General features: G+C 50.4%; 1 protein-coding gene across 1 annotated transcript in view; it reads left to right on the top strand.

Moving 5' to 3' along the window:
• Window positions 1-467: 467 nt before the first annotated feature.
• The window catches only part of LOC133360608 (sulfotransferase 1C1-like), a 29829-nt gene continuing 9121 nt past the window's right edge, over window positions 468-21175 (top strand). The window contains exons 1-6 of the mRNA XM_061579400.1: window positions 468-703; window positions 7543-7696; window positions 8854-8988; window positions 11529-11626; window positions 14518-14644; window positions 15635-15729. Of these exons, the coding sequence (XP_061435384.1) occupies window positions 7567-7696; window positions 8854-8988; window positions 11529-11626; window positions 14518-14644; window positions 15635-15729 (585 nt within the window). The 5' untranslated portion in view covers window positions 468-703; window positions 7543-7566. The remainder of the gene's footprint in view (window positions 704-7542; window positions 7697-8853; window positions 8989-11528; window positions 11627-14517; window positions 14645-15634; window positions 15730-21175) is intronic.

Below are 21175 nucleotides of genomic sequence, written 5' to 3'. Positions count from 1 at the left end.
TGTAATGTAATACAACAGAGAGTCGGATAACATAACAGTCAACACCCTACCTGGTTGATTACGTTCTTCCTGAGAATGCTAAATTTGAGAGAGAGATAAAACACAGAACCAGAGACATATAGACAGACATATAAGTAGAGACAGATATCACAGAGATACATAGCGAGAGAGAGACATACATAGGCATCTATGTAGGTCTCTCTCTCTCTATGTATCTCTGTGATATCTGTCTGCTTATATGAGAGAGATAAAACACGGAACCAGAGACATATAGACAGACATATAAGTAGAGACATATCACAGAGATACATAGACAGAGAGACATACATAGGCACACATTGAAGGCTATACGGGGGATCTTTGCTTTTGTGTGCGAGTGGCTCCAAGTGAGGCCAGGGTGTGGGGGAACGCCGTGTCCTCGGTTAGCACAGCGCAAACCCCCCACACCCCACCCCATGCACCGCCCACTCTGATTCTTAAGCAGCAACGCAAACGGGAGTTCACTCACTGCCTCACCCAACCCCTTTAGCTGTGAGGCACCGTGGCCTGTGTCGCGTCGGCGAGATCCCCATCCGCTCTGGGCTCTCAGTTTGCCGGCGTCGGTGGTGGGGGGGAGTTTGGCATCGCATCGCGCCACCGTTGAGCCACAAGGCGGAGGCTGTGGGATCTCCAGGGTCGAGGTTGGTTCGTCGTCTGCGTTAAGGTGGGTTCATTCTTGTTCAGATGTTCACGCGTGTCGGGGCGTTCATCAGCGTTCGTTTGTTCAACCGCGTTCAGGTTTCTCACCCGTGTCAATTGTTCATCCGTGCGAGGTGTTCATCTGTGTTCAGGTGATTCATGCGTGTTCAGGTTGTTAATGCGTGTTAGGTGTTCATCTGTGATCTGGTGTTCATCCACGCCCAGATGTTTGTCCGCATCCAGGTTCATGCACGCCCAGGTGTGTTGAGCAGAACGGGTCACACTTACTTGACACACAGGGGAACAACTTATCTCTGTGTGTCCGTGTGAGTGAATTTGTTCGAGTGTGTGCGGCTGTATCAGGTGAGTGACACGGTTTGCTACGTACGGTGCGAAAGAAGTTCAACATAAATGAGAATATAGACTCACACAGAGACCGACACACTCACACAGAGACCCCACAGACTCACACAGAGACCCACAGACTACACAGAGACCCAGAGACTTATACAGAGACCCACAGACTCATACAGAGACTTACAGACTCACACAGAGACCCCACAGACTAACACAGAGACCGACAGACTCACACAGAGACCCACGGACTCACACAGAGACTTACAGACTCACACAAAGACCCACATACTCACACAGAGACCCACGGACTCACACAGAGACCCACAGACTCACACAGAGACCCCACAGAGACCCCACAGAAACCGACAGACTCACACAGAGACTTACAGACTCACACAGAGCCGACAGATTCAGACAGACTCACACAGAGACCCACAGACCCACACATAGACCCACAGACTCACACAGAGACCCCACAGAGACCCACGGACTCACACAGCGACCCCACAGACTCACACAGAGACCCACAGACTCACACAGCGACACCACAGACTCACACAGAGACACCTTCGATTATAAGCACGGTTGGCGACGTACGGTGCATAAGAAGTTCAAATTACATGCATGGAATGTGAGTGTGTCAAGAGTGCCTAGCGGGCACGCAGTGGACTGTGAACTGCACTACGAACCCGGCGACCCGAGTTCAATTCCCACTCAAGGTCACCGACACCAGTGACGATTATCTGCACCGGTCTGGGGTCTCCCCCTAGGTTCACTCTGCCACAAAATGAGAACCTGGTGCGGTGGTGTTTAGTAAAGATCGCCAGTGGGGAGACAAAGGCGGCCGGGCGTGGTGCTGGCCACCCACCACTTCGTGTGCCACAGTGCTGGCCTTCACAGGTGCTCGCAAACAGCACTTGCCCCAAAAGTTTGTTGAAGCAATATGGTGGTGCCTTTGTCTTTTCTTTTGTTCGTTAGGATTGAGTTGTTGAGATTACGCAAAAAATAACAGCTATTTTTATTTTACCATATCAGACCCCACCGATATTTATAGCAGCAGCCAAATTATTCTAAACTGGTGCCATTGATTCTAAATACGGAGGAAAACCTTGCCCCATATCCTTTGGTTCTTTCAGTAAAGTCACGTAGATGAAGTACCGGTGAAGACACTTGACGCCGAGGTGGAGGCACACGTATATTTATTTAGCACAACTCGTTTGTGACATACATCACTGGAGGGGGTAGCGGCCCCCTCACCCGACTAGCTAAGGATACACTTCCTAGCTAGTCCTAGCCTGCCTCACAGTCCTCCACTATTGGGCTAGGGGAGGCTACTTGGCCCGACACTGGTAAGTCGGGCCCGGTACCCGGAGTCCCAGACCAGCTCTTAGAAGAGCACCGGCTCTGGCTCTCGGGACCACGCCGCTGGCTCAGTCCTGTTCGGCCCTGACAAGGACATCGAACGAGGGGAGTCCAGGGCTCTATCTAAGACGTCTTCAGTCTTCTTGGTTAGCTTTTAACATCTGACTCGAGCCCCTATAACGTCCCCTTTTATACCCAACCCTCCTTGAGGGGTGGGGCCCCGGGGGATCATAACGCCAAACCAGCCCCCCCCAGGGTGTCTGGCTCGGACGTCGCAGAGGGCATCTTCCTGTGCACACACGTAGCCCCGCCCACTGTGTTTGTTTCCCATAGACTGCCATACATAACGGGCCCTCTCTTTAACACCCCTACATCACCCCCCCCCCCCCCCCCCCGCATAGCTTGCAGCCGTCCCGGCTGCCAACATACAAAATGACAATAAAAAAATGAATTTATACCGTAACCGCGCGTGTGCCTCACTAATTTTCAACAATAACAAGAACGGCAACAAGAACACAACAAAATGCAACAGCAAGAAGAGAAAACAACCCGACGCACCCCCCCCCCCCTTGAATAAATACGAATTCCGTAAAAAAAAACAACCTATATACATGAAAACTGGCTAACCCACTCGAACCTTACGAATCTCCAGCTCACTGTTTCAACGCGCCTCAGAGGGTCTCAACCTCCGAGCCGTCAGGTCAAGCCGTCAGCCATAGCATGACGGGACCACCCTCCCTGAGCCATGTGAGCGCACAGCCCACAAGGCTAGACAAGCCACAGAGTGTCTCGCTCTCCGGGCTGTCAGGTCAAGCCGTCAGCCATTGCATGACGGGACCACACACTCCGAGCCATGTGAGCACACAGCCCACTAGGCTAGACATACCACGGAGTGTTTCAATCTCCGGGCTGTCAGGTCAAGCCGTCAGACACAGCATGACGGGACCACACTCCCTGAGCCATGTGAGCACACAGCCCACTAGGCTAGACATACCACGGAGTGTTTTAATCTCCGGGCTGTCAGGTCAAGCCGTCAGACACAGCATGACGGGACCACACTCCCTGAGCCATGTGAGCACACAGCCCACTAGGCTAGACATACCACGGAGTGTTTCAATCTCCGGGCTGTCAGGTCAAGCCGTCAGCCATTGCATGACGGGACCACAACGTTCATGTTAGACACGCAACACTCACTGGGCCATCCTGGTCAGGATCTGCGCCCCAAGATAAGTGACAGCCAGCACCACAATTCCAAATCCCTGGCAGCATGTCACCATCGCAATTTAACACCATCACAACACATACAATTTGAATTATGATCCCCCACAGAACTGATCCAATGCCGAACAGGTACGCACAATTTGTGACGATCCCGAATATTCAATGGTCACAACAATACACCTCACATCCCGTATCCGTACACATCATCTCCGAGACTCGCATTGCAGCAATGCAGCTGTACCAACCGAGTGGAGAGAGCAACGCAATTTGACGGCAATTAACGGAAACGCACCCCCGATCCATGTAGAACACAAGGAGCATTCCCGCACAAAAGACATCATCTGTGCAACAACGGACAGGAACCAACCAGTGAGTTTGAAACAAACCGAACCTGTAATTTCAAAATCCCCTTCAACATTAACCATGGGACTCAGGGCATTCGAATTAAAAAAAACTATACACAACGCCAAGAATCGCCGAATTGATTAATACAGTATATGCAGTATACGAAGTTCGTACAGTCAATCATTTGGCGCAATGCTCCATCCAGTCCCCACATATAAACAACAACAATCCTAGACAACCGCAACAACAAACCAATCCTAAACCCCTACGCCAAGCATCAAAAACGCCACACAGCAACACACCACAACACCAAGCACCCAACTAACATCCTTATGAATAGCAAACCAAAAGCCCTAAGCCAACCTCTTCCTGGCCACAACATCACAACAACAATATAACACCAAATAACACTCGCACAAGCCAAAATGCAAAAAGAACAGAGGGAAAAACCGTCCGCGAGGAACACAAAACCGGAGAGTCAAACTGAAAAAGTCCCTTCCAGCAGTGTCTCCATAGTCGAAACCCTCTCTTCAATCACGGACCCCTCTCGCTCTCACCACCGATGCCCTCCCCCGCTCTTCTTACTTCAATGGGGGGAGGGAGGCCCGTAATCACAGGGCTGCAGCGGCACGCCGCCAGGCCGGCGCAGCACACAAGGCGCAAAAGGCGGGAACGCCGGCATGGTGCCAATGGCGGGAACGCCGGCATGGTGCCAATGGCGGGAACGCCGGCATGGTGCAAATGGCGGGAACGCCGGCACGTTGAAGTGGCGGGAAACGCCGGCATGGTGCCAATGGCGGGAACGCCGGCATGGTGCCAATGGCGGGAACGCCGGCATGGTGCAAATGGCGGGAACGCCGGCACGTTGAAGTGGCGGGAAACGCCGGCATGGTGCAAATGGCGGGAACGCCGGCACGTTGAAGTGGCGGGAAACGCCGGCATGGTGCAAATGGCGGGAACGCCGGCATGGTGCAAATGGACGGGAACGCCGACACCGCCGAAACGGCGCGAACGCCACAGCTGATTTCGCCATCACTCACCAACACCCGGCCACTCCCTTGCCACCAGCAGCTGGTCGAGTTGACGGGCGACGTCGCTCCAACTCGCCGTCGATGGCGAGCAGCCCGGGCCCGCAGCCTCCTCCCATGCAGGCTGCAGTCGCCCATCCCCCGGGGCACATCACCCGGGGCCCCGGACGCCGGGGTCGTCGCAGGGAGAGGCCAGGTGCAACCCACACCGTCCATCCGCACCTCCGGTTGGGTCTTGCACTTCGCTGCCAGCTTTTACACCATGGCAGCGAAGGGTACAGCTTCTTCAAATTAATCAGCGAAAGTTCGATGACCACTTCTACACCAAATGAAGTACCGGTGAAGACACTTGACGCCGAGGTGGAGGCACACGTATATTTATTTAGCACAACTCGTTTGTGACATACAGCACTGGAGGGGGTAGCGGCCCCCTCACCCGACTAGCTAAGGATACACTTCCTAGCTAGTCCTAGCCTGCCTCACAGTCCTCCACTATTGGGCTAGGGGAGGCTACTTGGCCCGACACTGGTAAGTCGGGCCCGGTACCCGGAGTCCCAGACCAGCTCTTAGAAGAGCACCGGCTCTGGCTCTCGGGACCACGCCGCTGGCTCAGTCCTGTTCGGCCCTGACAAGGACATCGAACGAGGGGAGTCCAGGGCTCTATCTAAGACGTCTTCAGTCTTCTTGGTTAGCTTTTAACATCTGACTCGAGCCCCTATAACGTCCCCTTTTATACCCAACCCTCCTTGAGGGGTGGGGCCCCGGGGGATCATAACGCCAAACCAGCCCCCCCCAGGGTGTCTGGCTCGGACGTCGCAGAGGGCATCTCCCTGTGCACACACGTAGCCCCGCCCACTGTGTTTGTTTCCCATAGACTGCCATACATAACGGGCCCTCTCTTTAACACCCCTACATAGATATAAGAAATATAAAAATAAAAATAAAGCGAATACAATGAAACCCACAACCTCCTGTATACCAGGAGAGGTATTTAACATTTCCTAGCCACTGTGGCGCTCACTGTGTATAAGTCAGAGAGCTGAGATCCTGGGTTCAAAGTAGGGTGGTTAAAATCGATAACTCCCTCCCTCCACCTCTATCTCCCGAGCAATGGGAATGGGTTCATCCTAGTTGAGTCTGTGATCAGCTGATCATCTGGTGGTGGTGGTGGGGTAAAGTGTGGATATGCCCACCTCCTTCAACGTTATTAAGTTGTTAAGCCAGCCGGCTAGGATTGGGCAACACTTAGCAAACGATTCACTCAGGCATCTGGAGTTGACAGACTGATGATGTAAGTAGCCATTGGCGTTGCAGTGGTGGGATGACAAACTATGGGTCTATGTGAGTCTACGGGTCTCTGTGTGGTGAGTCTACGGGTTTCTGTGTGGTGAGTCTATGGGTCTCTGTGTGGGGAGTCGACGGGTCTCTGCGTGGTGAGTTTACGGGTCTCTGTGTGGTGAGTCTATGGGTCTCTGTGTGGGGAGTCGGCGGGTCTCTGCGTGGTGAGTCTACGGGTCTCTGTGTGGTGAGTCTATGGGTCTCTGTGTGGGGAGTCGACGGGTCTCTGCGTGGTGAGTTTACGGGTCTCTGTGTGGTGAGTCTATAGCTCCCCTTGTGGTGAGTCTACGGGTCTCTGTGTGGTGAGTCTGTGGGTCTCTGTGTGAGTGAGTCTATGGGTCTCTGTGTGGTGAGTCTATGGGTCTCTGTGTGAGTGAGTCTCCGGGTCTCTGTGTGGTGAGTCTGTGGGTCTCTCTGTGAGTGAGTCTATGGGTCTCTGTGTGGTGAGTCTGTGGGTCTCTGTGAAGAGTGAGTCTACTGGTCTCTGTGTGATGAGTCTATGGGTCTCTGTGTTCTGAGTCTATGGCTCTCTGTGTGGTGAGCCTATGGGTCTTTGTGCAAGTCTACAGGTCTCTGTGTGAGTCTATAGGTCTTTGTGCGAGTCTACGGGTCTTTGTGCGAGTGTATAGATCCCTGTGTGATGAGGCTATAGGTCTTTGTGCGAGTCTACGGGTCTCTGTGCGAGTCTATGGGTCCCTGTGTGATGAGTCTCTGGGTCCCTGTGTGATGAGTCTATGGGTCCCTGTGTGATCAGTCTATGGGTCTCTGTGTGAGCCTACGGGTCTCTGTGTGGTGAGTCTATGGGTCTCTGTGTGGTGAGTCTGTGGGTCTCTGTGTGATGAGTCTATGATGGGGTCCCTTTCACCGCCGCATCTCGGAACCCACGCGGGCGGCTCGGCATTAACTTTATTTACAGAGAGGCGTAGTTTAAGCTGCGCCATTGTTTTTCATAAAGACGTCTTTATTCACCGCAGAGAACTGTAGTGACACGATGGCCACTCCACTCTCCAATAGTTGACGCAAAAACTCCGCCAAAGAAACATGGCAGTGGTAGCCTCGGTACCGATAGTTATTGAATGTTAGTTTTGCTTCCAGTTTCGTACGTGGTACAAATGTACCACATAGGTCATCGGAACGTATTAACGTCATCGGAACTTACCATGTACTCAACCAACTGCTTTCCTTCCTCCTCATCTGCGCCCATCTCTCCCAGCATCCTACTTGCTGAGCTGCTGGTATGGAGAGGCCCAAACTGGAGCTGGTGCATGGAGTCGCCATGCTGGACTTCATAGCGAGGGACTGGAGCCTGGTGGAGTCGTTTAAAGCCAGGCCCGGAGACCTCCTGATAGCAACTTACCCCAAAGCGGGTGAGTATTAACAGAAGCAGCAGCACCATCATCAGCACCACCATCAGCATCACCGCCATCAGCATCACCACCACCGCTGCCACCACATTCACCACCTTCATAATCATCGTGACAATCGCGATGACAATCATAATCATCTTCATCATCATCACCATCAATCAAAATTAGCCTGATCATCATTATTATAATCACCACCACCACTACCGTAATACGGTACCCATTATAATCACCGCTACCTTTATCATCACCACCACCACCCCATCCTTCATCACCACGACCACCTTCATCACGATCACTGCTACCACCATTTTCTTAATCACCATCATCACCACTACGATATTTATAAACATCCTAACGACTACCATCATCACCGCCACCTTCATCACCAACACCACCACCACCTTCATCACGACTTCTACCATCTACAACAACACCAACCGCAATTTTTGTGGTGGTGACGTCACCACGGCGCTTGTGCCAGGCTGATGATGGTGAAGTGTCGAATGCCCGCTGGCAGGTCACAGGACAGACCGAGCAGGTGCCATGGGTTGACTGAATGATATGACTTGCCAGTGCACCACGTGTGCCCCCTGCTGTATCAACATGCTATGTTTTAGCAACCCAGCGCTCCGCTCGTTGTTGTGAGCGTTGCTCCTCTGCCCTTCGTTGTTGCTGGAGGGCGACTGCCTCCAACTACCCAGTAGCGTCCTTCACGAGCCTCCTCCACAGAGGCCGAACCTGACACCGCTGGTACCAATCATCGGCAAGTCCACTCAGCTCCACATCCTCCTGTACCACGTCACTCCATCTCTTCTCTAGCCCGTGCCGCGCCCGTTTATCCCCCTCTATCCGGCCGAACAAAAGTTGTTTAGGCAATACGGAGCTATTCATTGAACACCACGACAACCACATTCATCATCATAACCACCATCATGACAACCACCACCTTCATCACCGCCACTGCTACCACCATAATCACCATCATCACCACTATCACGACATTCATAATTATCATAACCACCACCATCATCACCACCATCTTCATCACCTTCATCACAAACATTGCTACCATCAAGATCAACACCACAACTACCACATTCATAATCATCACCACCTCCATCTTGACCCCCCCTCCGCCCACCCCCTACCTCTCTTAGGTACGACGTGGATCCAGGAGATCGTGGATCTGATTCAGAGTGGAGTAGACGTGGAACACTGCAAACGTGGCCCCGTGTACGAAAGGATCGTCTTCATGGAGTGGACGGGCGCAAATTACATGACGTCTCGCAAAGGTGACAGCAGCAGCGAACTAAACTCAACTTTTTATGTTTTACTTTTACCAGGTGTAAGTCCCCCATTGAGCTACAAAGCTCTTTTCAGATATTACCTGGCCCACAGAGACCCATACTCATGGACCTATACTCAGAGGAGACCCATACTCAAGCACATAGACCCATACTCAAGCACATAGACCCATACTCATAAACACCCACAGAGACCCTGTACTCAGAGAGACTCATACCCATAGAGATCCACAGAGACCCATACTCATAAACACCCACAGAGACCCGTACTCAGAGAGACCCATTCTCATAGAGACCCACAGAGACCCATACTCATAGAAACCCACAGAGACCCATACTCATAAACACACACAAAGATCCTGTACTCAGAGAGACCCATACTCATAGACACCCACAGAGACCCATACTCAGAGACCCACAGAGACCCATAATCATAAAGACCCACAGAAATCAACTCATAGATACCCATACTCATGGAGACCCACAGAGACCCATACTCATAGAGACCCACAGAGACCCATACTCATAGAGACCCACAGAGACCCACAGAGACCCATACTCATAAAGACCCACAGAGACCCATACTCATAGAGACCCACAGAGACCCATACTCATAAAGACCCACATAAATAAACTCATGGAGACCCATACTCATAGAGACCCACAGAGACCCATACTCATTAAGACCAACAGAGCCCCATATTCATAGAGACCCACAGAGACCCATACTCATAAACCTCCACAAAGACCCTGTACTCAGAGAGACCCATACTCATAGAGACCCACAGAGACCCATGCTCATATAGACCCACAGAGACCCTTACTCATAAAGACCAACAGAGACCCATACTCATAGAGACCCACAGAGACCCATACTCATAGAGACCCACAGAGACCCATACTCATAAAGACCCACAGAAATCAACTCATACAGACCCATACTCATAGAGACCCACAGAGACCCATGCTCATAGAGACCCACAGAGACCCATACTCATAGAGACCCACAGAGACCCATACTCATAAAGACCCATACTCATAGAGACCCACAGAGACCCATACTCATAGAGACCCACAAAGACCCATACTCATAAAGACCCACGGAAATCAACTCATAGAGACCCATACTCATAGAGACCCACAGAGACCCATACTCATAGAGACCCACAGAGACCCATATTCATAGAGACCCGGACTAAAACGAAACTATTTTTCATTTTATTTTACCAGGTTTAATGCGAGCAAGGATTGAGGGGGGACGGAGTCTGGGTCACGTGAGGGGAAGGTGGAGTTAGAGTCACGTGGGGGGAGAGGATTTAGGGAGAGAACTGGAAGGGGATCGGATTAGTTGAGACGGAGTGAAATAGGCGGAGGCCACGCTGGGCAGTACGGATTGAGTGGCGAGGTTGCCACGAGGTGGGAGAAGTCGACACCGTCAGCCATCGGTGTCAGATACAAGGGAGAGCAGGCAGGCTGTGGAAGGCCAGCCGTATACGGGCCAGCAGGTAAGCTGGAGAGACGGAGCAGCGGTGTGGCTGCAAGGCGGTGCAGCAGGGAGACTGCCTATCGGAGAAGCAGAGTGGCTGTGGAGTGAGCAGCAGAGTGGCTGTGGGGTAATCGTCGGGAGAGCAGGCGGGCCTGAGCGAGGACGCCGTGGTATCAAGACCAACGAACCCAATAAAGGACAACGGAGATCATCACATGAGAGAGCGTCCTTTATTACACAGGTAAGGCTCCACTGAGCGATGCAGCTTTTTTTCAAAAGTGACCTGGTCATCACGAATCATAGCTCAACGAAGTGGCATCAAAATAAATGTCTACTACATCATCACCACGTGGAATATGATTGCAGCCAAAAGAAAGTCGAATTGCTGAATCATAATAATGGTGCTTTTTGGCTAGATCAAGTCAATGTGTCGTTATTGATAACACTGGTCAACAAAAAAAAACATTTTGTTCTGGCCTGGACTTTTGCAGCTGGCATAAGGTATTCCAACGGTTTTAAGGTAATTTTGGGGTGCTGATTCCAAATCTGGCATCAGTTTTTGTCTATCACATCAGGTTTTTGAGATATCAAATATTGCATTTTCAATAATTGCAGAAGAAAAATATTAAATATATGTGGATATCTACATAAAATGATATTATAAACACACTATCCTAAAAATACAGCACCAAATTATAACACTAAAGCAGTCACTGACTCGCAACAACTTGCAATCATAAGTGACAGTTATTTTCGGGTAAAATCAATGAAAATGGGGTATGCCGATAGCATAAAAATGAGGTGTGATAGAGCAAATATGAGATGAGATTTGGAATCAGCACCCTGAAATTAGTATAGAACAGCTGCAAAAGTCCAGGCTAGAATTTTATTTTTTTGTTGACCAGTGTAATCCGCCACTTTGTTGAGCTATGATGACCAGTTCGCTTTAGAAATAAAGAGCCTGAGAACTGGTAAAGTAAAAAAAAAGTTTAGTTTAAATATTCTGATTGTGATTGTGATGTTCGTGGTCGTGTATCTCCAGGAGTGGAGGTGCTGAATGATTTGCCATCTCCTCGCACGATTAAGACTCACCTGCCCTACCAGCTGGTGCCTCCCTCGTTTTGGGAAAACGATTGCAAGGTGGACCACCATCACCACCACCACCACCACGCTTAGTCTCTTGCTTGATTTTCCAGGCTGCCCTTCATTGGCGGCACTATCATATTTTTTTTTAGCCAGGCCACTTCCGTGTATATTGTGTGGGTTCGAGTCTATCGAGATAAATCGAGAGCATTCGTCTGAGGCGATTCAATAGGGTTGGTCTCTCTTTAATTTTCAGACAAGCTACCACGGTAGTACACTCACAATGTGTTACTGGAGGATCCCTTTAACCCAAAGCTCACACATAAGCCTATGCGTTCCCGAACTCGTATATCCGTATGGCACTTCAAGTCTTAGATGGCGTTTACCACCCGCTTTGGGCTGCATTCACAGATGTAATGCGAGCGTATGTGGGGTTTCGCCGCCCCAGCCCCTAAGCCAATCAGGTGCCAAGAAGCATCGGGGGCAGGGTCTAAGGGCGGAGCCGGGGGGCGTTAAGGGAGGGGTAATATCTGGAAGGTTCTTAAGGGGTGTGGCGAAGGGCGGAGTCTGGGTGACGTGGAAAGGGGATATAAGGGGGAGCCGGAAGGGGCTTGGGGTCAGTTGGTGGGAGCTGGAAGTTGGACTACGTCAGGAGTCTCCGTGAGCCATCGGCCACGTGGCGACGCGGAGACGGCTCCCAGCGCACCGTCTGCCAGCGGTGCGCGGGAGCGGGGGAAGCGCAAGAACGGCGCGGGAGCGGGGTGTCAACACTGCGACGTGCCGCGGAGTGACCGGGAGAGCGGAACGCGAGCTGTCCATAATGAAGAAATAAAGAGACGGAGACACAGTCGCAGCAACCCGAATCCAGGGTCAAGCTCGACCCCGCGGGTCGTGGACCACCACCGGCCTAACACCATCGCCAGAGCAGAGGAAGCGAGCCAGGCACCTGCTCGCTCATTCCCACAATAGCGTGGCGCTAGAGGCAGCCTCCTTGTGCTGCTCTCCCTTCACCATCTGCTGAATGTCCTTGCCCGTCTCTGCTCCACAAAGGGGGGCCAATGCAATTCACGGAGGGAATGCTAATATAGACTATGGTGCATTATAAAAAGACACTTCTTCTCATACCAGCGCTCTAACCACACAGTCCATTGTACTGCCGAGCTGCTACTTACTGCCTGAAGCTTGGCTGTCTTCTTGGACCGCTCCTCTCTCCACTGCTGGCTGGAACCCGAGTCAGAAACGCATGCGTCTGGGATCATCCTACATTGGCTCTGCGCCACTATTGTGTGGTAGAGACTGGGGGAGGGGGGTGTCTCTACTTTTTGGGAGTTGGGCTAGGTTGGGTCGCTCAATCGTGATTGACACCTTGATGGAATCTGGTCTTCCACCTGTTCCAAACACAATAGCCAAACTATCTGCACACTTTTATACTATTTTATTACTCCGTGCAAGTGGTTCCATCTCTCCTCCCTGCCTCCCAGAAAACGGATTTTCCACAACCCCCTTCCTCTATACAAGTGGACCACACCATCCCCTTTGTATTTCCCTTGAGAGTTATTTGTACCATGTGACAACCACCATCATCAACACCATCATCACCACCATCATCACGATCATTACCATCATCACCATCACCAATACCAATAACCGCCAAAACGCAACTAAGTGACGGTGACATCACCACGGCGACTGTGCCAGGCCTTGTGCACTTTGAGACCACGTGACTTGTCGAAAGCTCGCTGACCAGAGGTCACGGAACAGACCCAGTAGGTGCCATGGTTTGACTGACTGAGATGACTGGCAAATGCACCAGCTTTGCTTCCTACTTTGCAGTGCGTTAGTGGCCCGGTGCTCCGCTCGTTGTTGTGTCACTTTGCTGACCTCAGTTGTTGGAGGGCGATTGAATCCAACTGCTCATTAGCGTTCCTTCATGAGCTTACTCCATAGGGGCGGATTTTGACACTGCTGGTACCAGTCTTCTGCAAGTCCACTCAGCTCCACATCCTCCCATTCTGCATCAGTCCATCTCTTCTCCAACCCTTGCCATGTCCGTTTAGCCCCCTCTATGCAGCCAAACAGAAGCAGCTTGGACATGCGGTAGCAGGGCATGCGGGCTATGTAACCCAGCAGCATTGCCTGCTGGAGGATCTCACTGATGGGAATGTGTCCAGATCTTTCAAGAATGTGCAGGCTTCTCACACAATCCAGCCTTGTTAAACCCAGGATGGATCGTAGGTCGGCCAGCCTGAATGTTTCTAACCGGTTCAGATGTTCATTTAGAGGGGTCCACGTTTTACAAGCATAGAGAAGGGAGGTTATGACTGTGGCCGAGAAGACCCGAAGCTACGTGTGGAGTGACAGACCAGGTAGCTTCCATTCAGCGTTACGCAGCCGATGAATATATAATGCCGCCCGACTGATTTGGAGGGAGAACTCTGGTGTAAACCTGAGCTGGCTTTAAGCATACTTCCAAATATGGGAAACTCTCCTCTCTCTCCACAACTGCTCCATCACCAATGGAGAGCTGAGGGTGTGGAGTGTTTAATGGCACAAAACACCGAGGCAGGTGTTTAGTTTTGGTGTAGCTGATGGTACGACCCCATTTTTTAGTGGCACATTCCATGCTCAGCAGGAGCACCTCCATCTCCTCCTCTGAATAAACAGCAATCATCAAATCATCACCATACGTAACATAGTTCACCAATAGGAAGCCATCCCTCGACCACACGAGGCATCGATCAGCCTCCCATTGTATCTGTGCCAGATGGAAATTCCTCGGGTATAGCCATGTAAAGTTTCTGTAACTACGTGGTTAAAAATGATGTTAAATAATGTCGGAGCCAGAGGACATCCCTGTCGCACCCCAAGGTGAACAGGGAATGCAGTTTTAGTTTAGTGCCTCCCTGTGCCACGCTCCCCAACCCCTACATCTGCTGTCTCCTACCCAGGTGATCTACATCGCACGTAATGCCAAGGACAACGCTGTATCCAACTTCCACTTTGAACGAATGAACAAGTTGCGGCCGGAGCCCGGCACCTGGGAGGAATACCTGCATCGGTTCATGACCGGCAATGGTGAAGGCACCTGGGTTATTGCAGCCACAGTCCCTGCTGGTCCCCCACTACTATACCGGTAGTGAGGAACCGAATTCATTTCACGTGGCCTGCAACTTAGTTTCTACATGAACACGTACACACATATAGGTACAAAGCCTTAACAGACCGTTGGGGCAAGTGCTGTTAGCCAGCAGCACCTATTAAGTCCGGCACGGCACACGAATGGGTGGGTGATCAGCACCACGCCCGACCGCTGTTGTTTCCCTAGTAGCGATGTTTCAACGCCGCACCAGGTACTAATTTTAGGCGACCTTGGAGATGCCCAGACTGGTTCAGATAATCGTCACTGGTGTTGGTCGTGAGCGGCAATAGAAAAATTGCAATCACAATGAATTTGCTCATAAGTTGAAAAATAAGTGAATAATCACTGAGTCTGCAAGAGAGCTGTTTCCACTGCCAAAACAGAAAACATAATGTAACAAAGCACAGTAGAGGTCTAAACGCTCATAAATGGGCGTTGCTGATTGGCTGTGGGCATGACTCTGCCCCACGTACGGGCCCTTTGATTGGCTGAAAATGGCACTTACTTGCATAACGTAAACACATATACTATTCATACTACAGGTTTTTTTTGGGTTTGATCGCGTAAAAATATAAATGTGTTCCTAAAACCCGCCACCGCCAGACACAGCCAACACGTAAGGGTTGTCACGTAAACAGAACGTGCCAATTCGTCACTAGTACAGCACACCGGTGTGTTGGAGAGCCAAGCCACAACATTTACAATCTCAGTATGACGTTTTTAACGACACATTTATATATGTATGCGATTTAACCCAACAAAAACTCTATTATGGAGGATGTCACACTGTTAACCGAGGGACGACTGGACAAGTCAAATACTTTAGAGTCCTGACCAGCCACCTGACTTAGAGGGATGCAATTTATTGCCCCCTGACGCGACTTTTAACGTGTCAACACGGTCGCTCCACGTCCCCTTTCCCACAGTGTGCTTCGGCTCGTGGCATGATCATGTGACCGGGTGGTGGAACGTGAGGAAGCGGCACCGAATTCTCTACCTATTCTTCGAGGACATGAAGGAAGTAAGGTCGCAGAGCAGTCTAAGACATAAGTAGCACGGCTCTCAGATTTCAAAACGACTTTCAAAAATATTAATCCATTAGTTTTTTTGGGGTTAGATCGCGTAGATATAAATGTGTCATTAAACCCGCCACCGCCCTACACAGCCAATTAATAAGGTTTGGCACGTAAACAAAACTAGTTACTAGCTCAGCACACAGGTGTGTTGGAGAGTAAACCCACGACTTTTACAATATTGATGTTTGGTGGACATGGCCTGAGTCAGAACCAAGGCAAAGTGGTCATCTTAGCCAATGCCACCATATCTCATTCTTTTTATTATTATTATCCAACACAAACATTCAGCGGTCTGGGGGAGAGGGAATTGTTGCGTGGGCTGAACTTGGTTGACATCACAAGCATGAGTTGATGCATGTGCTGGGGACTGTACAGAGAAAGTGCTAGAAGGCATGGCTTGATATAAATAGGAACAGATAGCCAGAAGGCACTCAACTCACTATTCAATAAAGAACACATATAATAATAGGTCTTTACCCTTTCAACTGGTACAAAAACTGACACCTTTATACAAGGCATCATGTTTGCAATAACCACAATACAAGCAGTCAAAATGCAAACAAAAATAAACAACTCTGATGATGATAATGATATGCACTGATTATTATCATCATCAGAGTTGTTTATTTTTGTTTGCATTTTGACTGCTTGTGTTGTGGTTATTGCAAACATAATGCCTTGCATAAAGGTGTCAGTTTTGTACCAGTTGAAAGGGTAAAAACCTATCACTATATTTTGCCACTGGTAAAAGAGGTCTCAGTGTAAATGCTTCCCACGAGCTCTCAATACTCTGATAGTGCGCTGTCTTTGAGTTGTACGCCTTTTGGCGTCATCTGGTCCAAAACCAATTGAGATTAGGCTCTAAGAAAAGCTGTCTCGGGTGTGGACCAATCAACTTCAAGGACATTGCATATCATTATCATCATCAGAGTTGTTTATTTTTGTTTGCATTTTGACTGCATGTGTTGTGGTTATTGCAAACATGATGCCTTGTATAAAGGTGTCAGTTTTTGTACCAGTTGAAAGGGTAAAAACCTATTACTATATTTTGCCACTGGTAAGGGAGGTTTCATAGTGTAAGAACACACGTGTTATAGTAGAGCGGGGGAGGGCGGGCACTGTCCAATAGTGAGGGAAAAAAGTATTTGATCCCCTGCTGATTTTGTACGTGTGCCCACTGACAACGAAATGATCAGTCTATAATTTTAATGGTAGGTTTATTTGAACAGTGAGAGACAGAATAAGTACTAAGTCATGTTTTGCAGAGGGGTCAAATACGTATTTCCCTCATTAAAATGCAAATCAATTTATAGCTGAAGGTTCGAGTTGCCAAACGTCAGCCTCGAAACCTTAATGACTTGGAGAAGATCTGCAAAGAGGAGTGGGACAAAATCCCTCCTGAGATGTGTGCAAACCTGGTGGCCAACTACACGAAACGTCTGACCTCTGTGATTGCAAACAAGGGTTTTGCCACTAAGTACTAAGTCATGTTTTGCAGAGGGGTCAAATACCTATTTCCCTCATTAAAATGCAAATCAATTTATAACATTTTTGACATGCGTTTTTCTGGATTTTGTTGTTGTTATTCTGTCTCTCACTATTCAAATACACCTACCATTAAAATGATAGACTAATCATTTCTTTGTCAGTGGGCAAACGTACAAAATCATCAGGGGATCAAATACTGTTTTCCCTCACTGTATATGAGGGGGAGTGAGGAGCGCAGTTGGAGCGCTTGCTCCAGGACTAATTGACGACAAAGCTGGACGACATCGGAGCCGACTTGTCGTGACCAACTTTGGTGGAAACCATCGGGGCTGAAGAGAGCCGTAGTAATTACGGGTGTGGCAGTTGTTACACTCGGAACTGTAAATAAGTTACGATAGAAATTAAGATTATACTTCTACAACTTTTACTTTTCCAATAAGCTTCTTTATGTAATGCGAGCGTAAGCGGGGTTTCGCTGCTCGGCTCTGGGCCAATCATACGGCCCGGGGTATTGGGGGCAGGGCCCAGTATGGGGGAGTATGTGAAGGTCCGCCGCTCACCTCCGGTCCAATCGGATGCGAAGAGAGCAGGAGCGGAGCCTAAGGGCGAAGCCAGCGGGGCGCTATGTGGAGGTCGGGATCTGGAAGGTTCGGTGAACGGCGTGGTGAGAGGGAGGAGACAGGGTCACGTGGTGAGAGGGAGGAGACAGGATCACGTGGTGAGAGGGAGGAGACAGGGTCACGTGGTGAGAGAGAAGAGACAGGGTCACGTGGTGAGAAGGAGGAGACAGGGTCACGTGGTGAGAGGGTGGAAACAGGGTCACGTGGTGAGAGGGTGGGTCACGTGGTGAGAGGGAGGAGACAGGGTCACGTGGTGAGAGGGAGGAGACAGGGTCACGTGGTGAGAGGGACGAGACAGGGTCACGTGGTGAGAGGGAGGAGACAGGATCACGTGATGAGAGGGAGGAGACAGGGTCACGTGGTGAGAGGGAGGAGACAGAATCACGTGGTGAGAGGGAGGAGACAAGGTCACGTGGTGAAGGGAATATAGGTGGGATCCCGGAAGGGCTTCTGGTCAGTTGGTGGAGTCACGAAGCTGGACCACGTTGGGTGGCCGGTGGGGATCCGCGTCATCAGCCACGTGGCTGGAGGAGCTTAGAGCACACCGTCGGCCAGTGGTGTGCGGGAGCGGGGGAGCGGTGCGACTGACGGGAGAGCGCATGCGGGGCATGCGCGAGGAGCAGCCGGTCCACTGTCAGGACCAGCGGAGTGCGAGCGTCAATGGGAATAAAGAGAGACGGAGACCCAGCAGTGTGTCGGCGAAGTCCTTTATTACATTTACACTGTTGGCAGCAGTGGGATTCAGTCTACGGTATCCTGTAAGAAGACCCCGAGAGGAGCTTTATTGGAGGAAGAGGCATCATCCCTAAGCGTCCCAGGTCCCCTAGACCCAGATCCCAGCGGGAGCAGGACCCCGCTGGTAGCTACGTTCCCAAAGGAGGTGTAGGCCCCGCCACAGACTAGGGAACCAGAATCGCCGAGATAGGAGAGCTGGGGACAGATAGTTAAGAGACTGGACCGCCTTATCTCTGCAATTGATCATTTACTGATGGTGATCATCGAGGAGAGACACGGGGATTCAGCCGATGCTGCGTGGCTTGAGCAGCCGCCGATCCTTGATGTCACCGAGCCGGAGCAGCAGCTGATTCCCACAGAGCGCCGAGTCAACATTGACGGCCTGGAGATGGAGCCGTCACTTCCCCTGGCCATGTTTGTTTGTTGTAGTACAGAGTTAGACTGATGGCCTTAATCTAAGTTGTCTTGTGGTTGTTGTTGTTTGACTTGCATCCCACTGGGATTTTTGCACACAGCGTTGGTGTACGCTGCTTTTTTTGCAATATTTTGCTGTCTTTTCTTGGATTTTCTGTTTGCACTTAGTCACATATAGTCACTTTAAGATGTTTTCTTGTTTATGTTTTTGTTTTTTGTTTGTTGCAGTCGCACCCGATTCAAGAGCCGAATGGCTCACAGGGCTACACCTAACAAATTAACTTGAACTTGATGTGGTGAGCTAAAGCTCCAGGGATGCAGCTGTCGCCACCCTTGCAGCACAGCGGACTGAGACAACAGACCCGGCCGCTGTCACGAGTTGCATCACAAACTTTACCACCTTGACCACGCAGAAGCTACGTCCAGAGGTGATCCTAGCCAAAGATGAGTCGCGCGATCTACCACCATGGACCTCGACTGAACAACCCGAGGTCCGGCAGAACGCCTATGAAGGATGGGACCCTTGAAATAATTTAAGGCTACCGGAGGAGACTGGGCAGTGTTTGTTAAAAGATTAAAGGTCACCGTCAAAGTCAGCGGGTGGAGCGAGAAGGCCCTTCAAGCACTGCCCATGGTGCTCGATGATGGAGCGATGATGGCCTTCTACATGATTATAGAGAGTCAGCGTGCCATGCTGTGACAGGCCTACGACGAGATGGCAGAGGTGTTCTGCCCTCCGTTTAGTGCCAGGCAGCAATTTTCATCACGACGTGGAGGAGATAATGAGTCGCCGATGGCATAACGTAACACCTTGTTGGCGCTCACAAATGTGGCATTCCTGCGGATGGACAAGGCAGCCTGGCTTGCGCTGGTGGTGGAGCGAATGCAAGGCCTCATCCAAGGGAGTGGCCTTGTGCTACCGATTGTGCCAGAGAGTGACCAGACTTCGATGTGGTTCGTCAAATGCCTCCGATCATACAAAGAAGCAAGAGCGCCAATTCAGGTGGTGACACAGGTGACAGAAACGATGGAGAGCAGAGGAGCCAGAGGACCAAATGAACCGACAGGCGCAGTGACAACCGCGGCCCCCACCAGGTCTAGTGTCTGTAACGATCTTCAGGTGATCTTGGAGATGGCAGCGGCCATCTGGGAAATCAACAGCCAAAGTCGTGATCAACAGCAGCAGCCACGGCAGACCCACAAAGGGACCCGGGATCACGCGAAGATCAACTGCTACCACTGCAGGAGTCTGGGCCACATCGCAAGAGGATGCTAGGGTGAAGTCAACTCGGAACAACAAAGGCATCTCCGAGAAACATCGTGAGACTTCACAAGAAAAAATCAGGAATGATCCCAATGAAGATCAGCAGGATGGGGGAGGCCAATGGAGTCATCCAAGAAAGCACCAGGGTGGAGCGTCGCTGGGATGGACGTTTCATTCAACCACACACATTGATGGATTGCAGTGGACATGAGAGTCGCTTTACCGAAAGACCCAAAGAATAACGAGAGTACATTTTGGTTGGGTATTACCTTGTGTTAAAATGTTACCCCTTAACAGAGTAGTTAATGTAAAGGTTTGCTTAGTGGACCATACCTTTCGTATGCAGCGGTAATTGTTTATCATAATGCCTTCCCCCCTTGCTTCAAGGAAAAATGTTACACTATGACCTCGAAGTTAAATGTTAAACATTCCATGTTCCCAGGGAAAATTCCTTTGTGAAATCCCATCGTCAACTTGTCAAAATTTTAGTTGTAGCCTGAATGGCTATGTTTCTCATTGGGCAGGGGTGATGTAAGGGAATGTACAGAGAAAGTACTACAAGGTCTGTGTTGAGATAACTGGAGACAAATGGCCAGAATGCACAGTAATCTATATATATAAAATCGTTCATGTCTGTCTGTCTGTGTGTGTGTGTGTGGACTTTGGCCCATACGCACTTTCATTGGACGGCGGTTGCCCCTGGCAACGGCTAGCCACGCCTTCGCCGCTTTCCTTGGACCTGGCAACGGCTAGCCACGCCTTCGCCAAGGGCTGCAGTTTCATTGGACGGCGGTTGCCCCTGCCAACGGCTAGCCACGCCTTCGCCACTTTCATAAGCTCCGTATTTAATTAAATAATAGCCATTACACA

Source organism: Lethenteron reissneri, chromosome 69, assembly GCF_015708825.2.
Source record: "Lethenteron reissneri isolate LAM-NWPU_2019-01 chromosome 69, ASM1570882v1, whole genome shotgun sequence".
Lineage (NCBI taxonomy): Eukaryota > Metazoa > Chordata > Hyperoartia > Petromyzontiformes > Petromyzontidae > Lethenteron > Lethenteron reissneri.
This window is presented reverse-complemented; position numbering and strand designations above follow the sequence as displayed.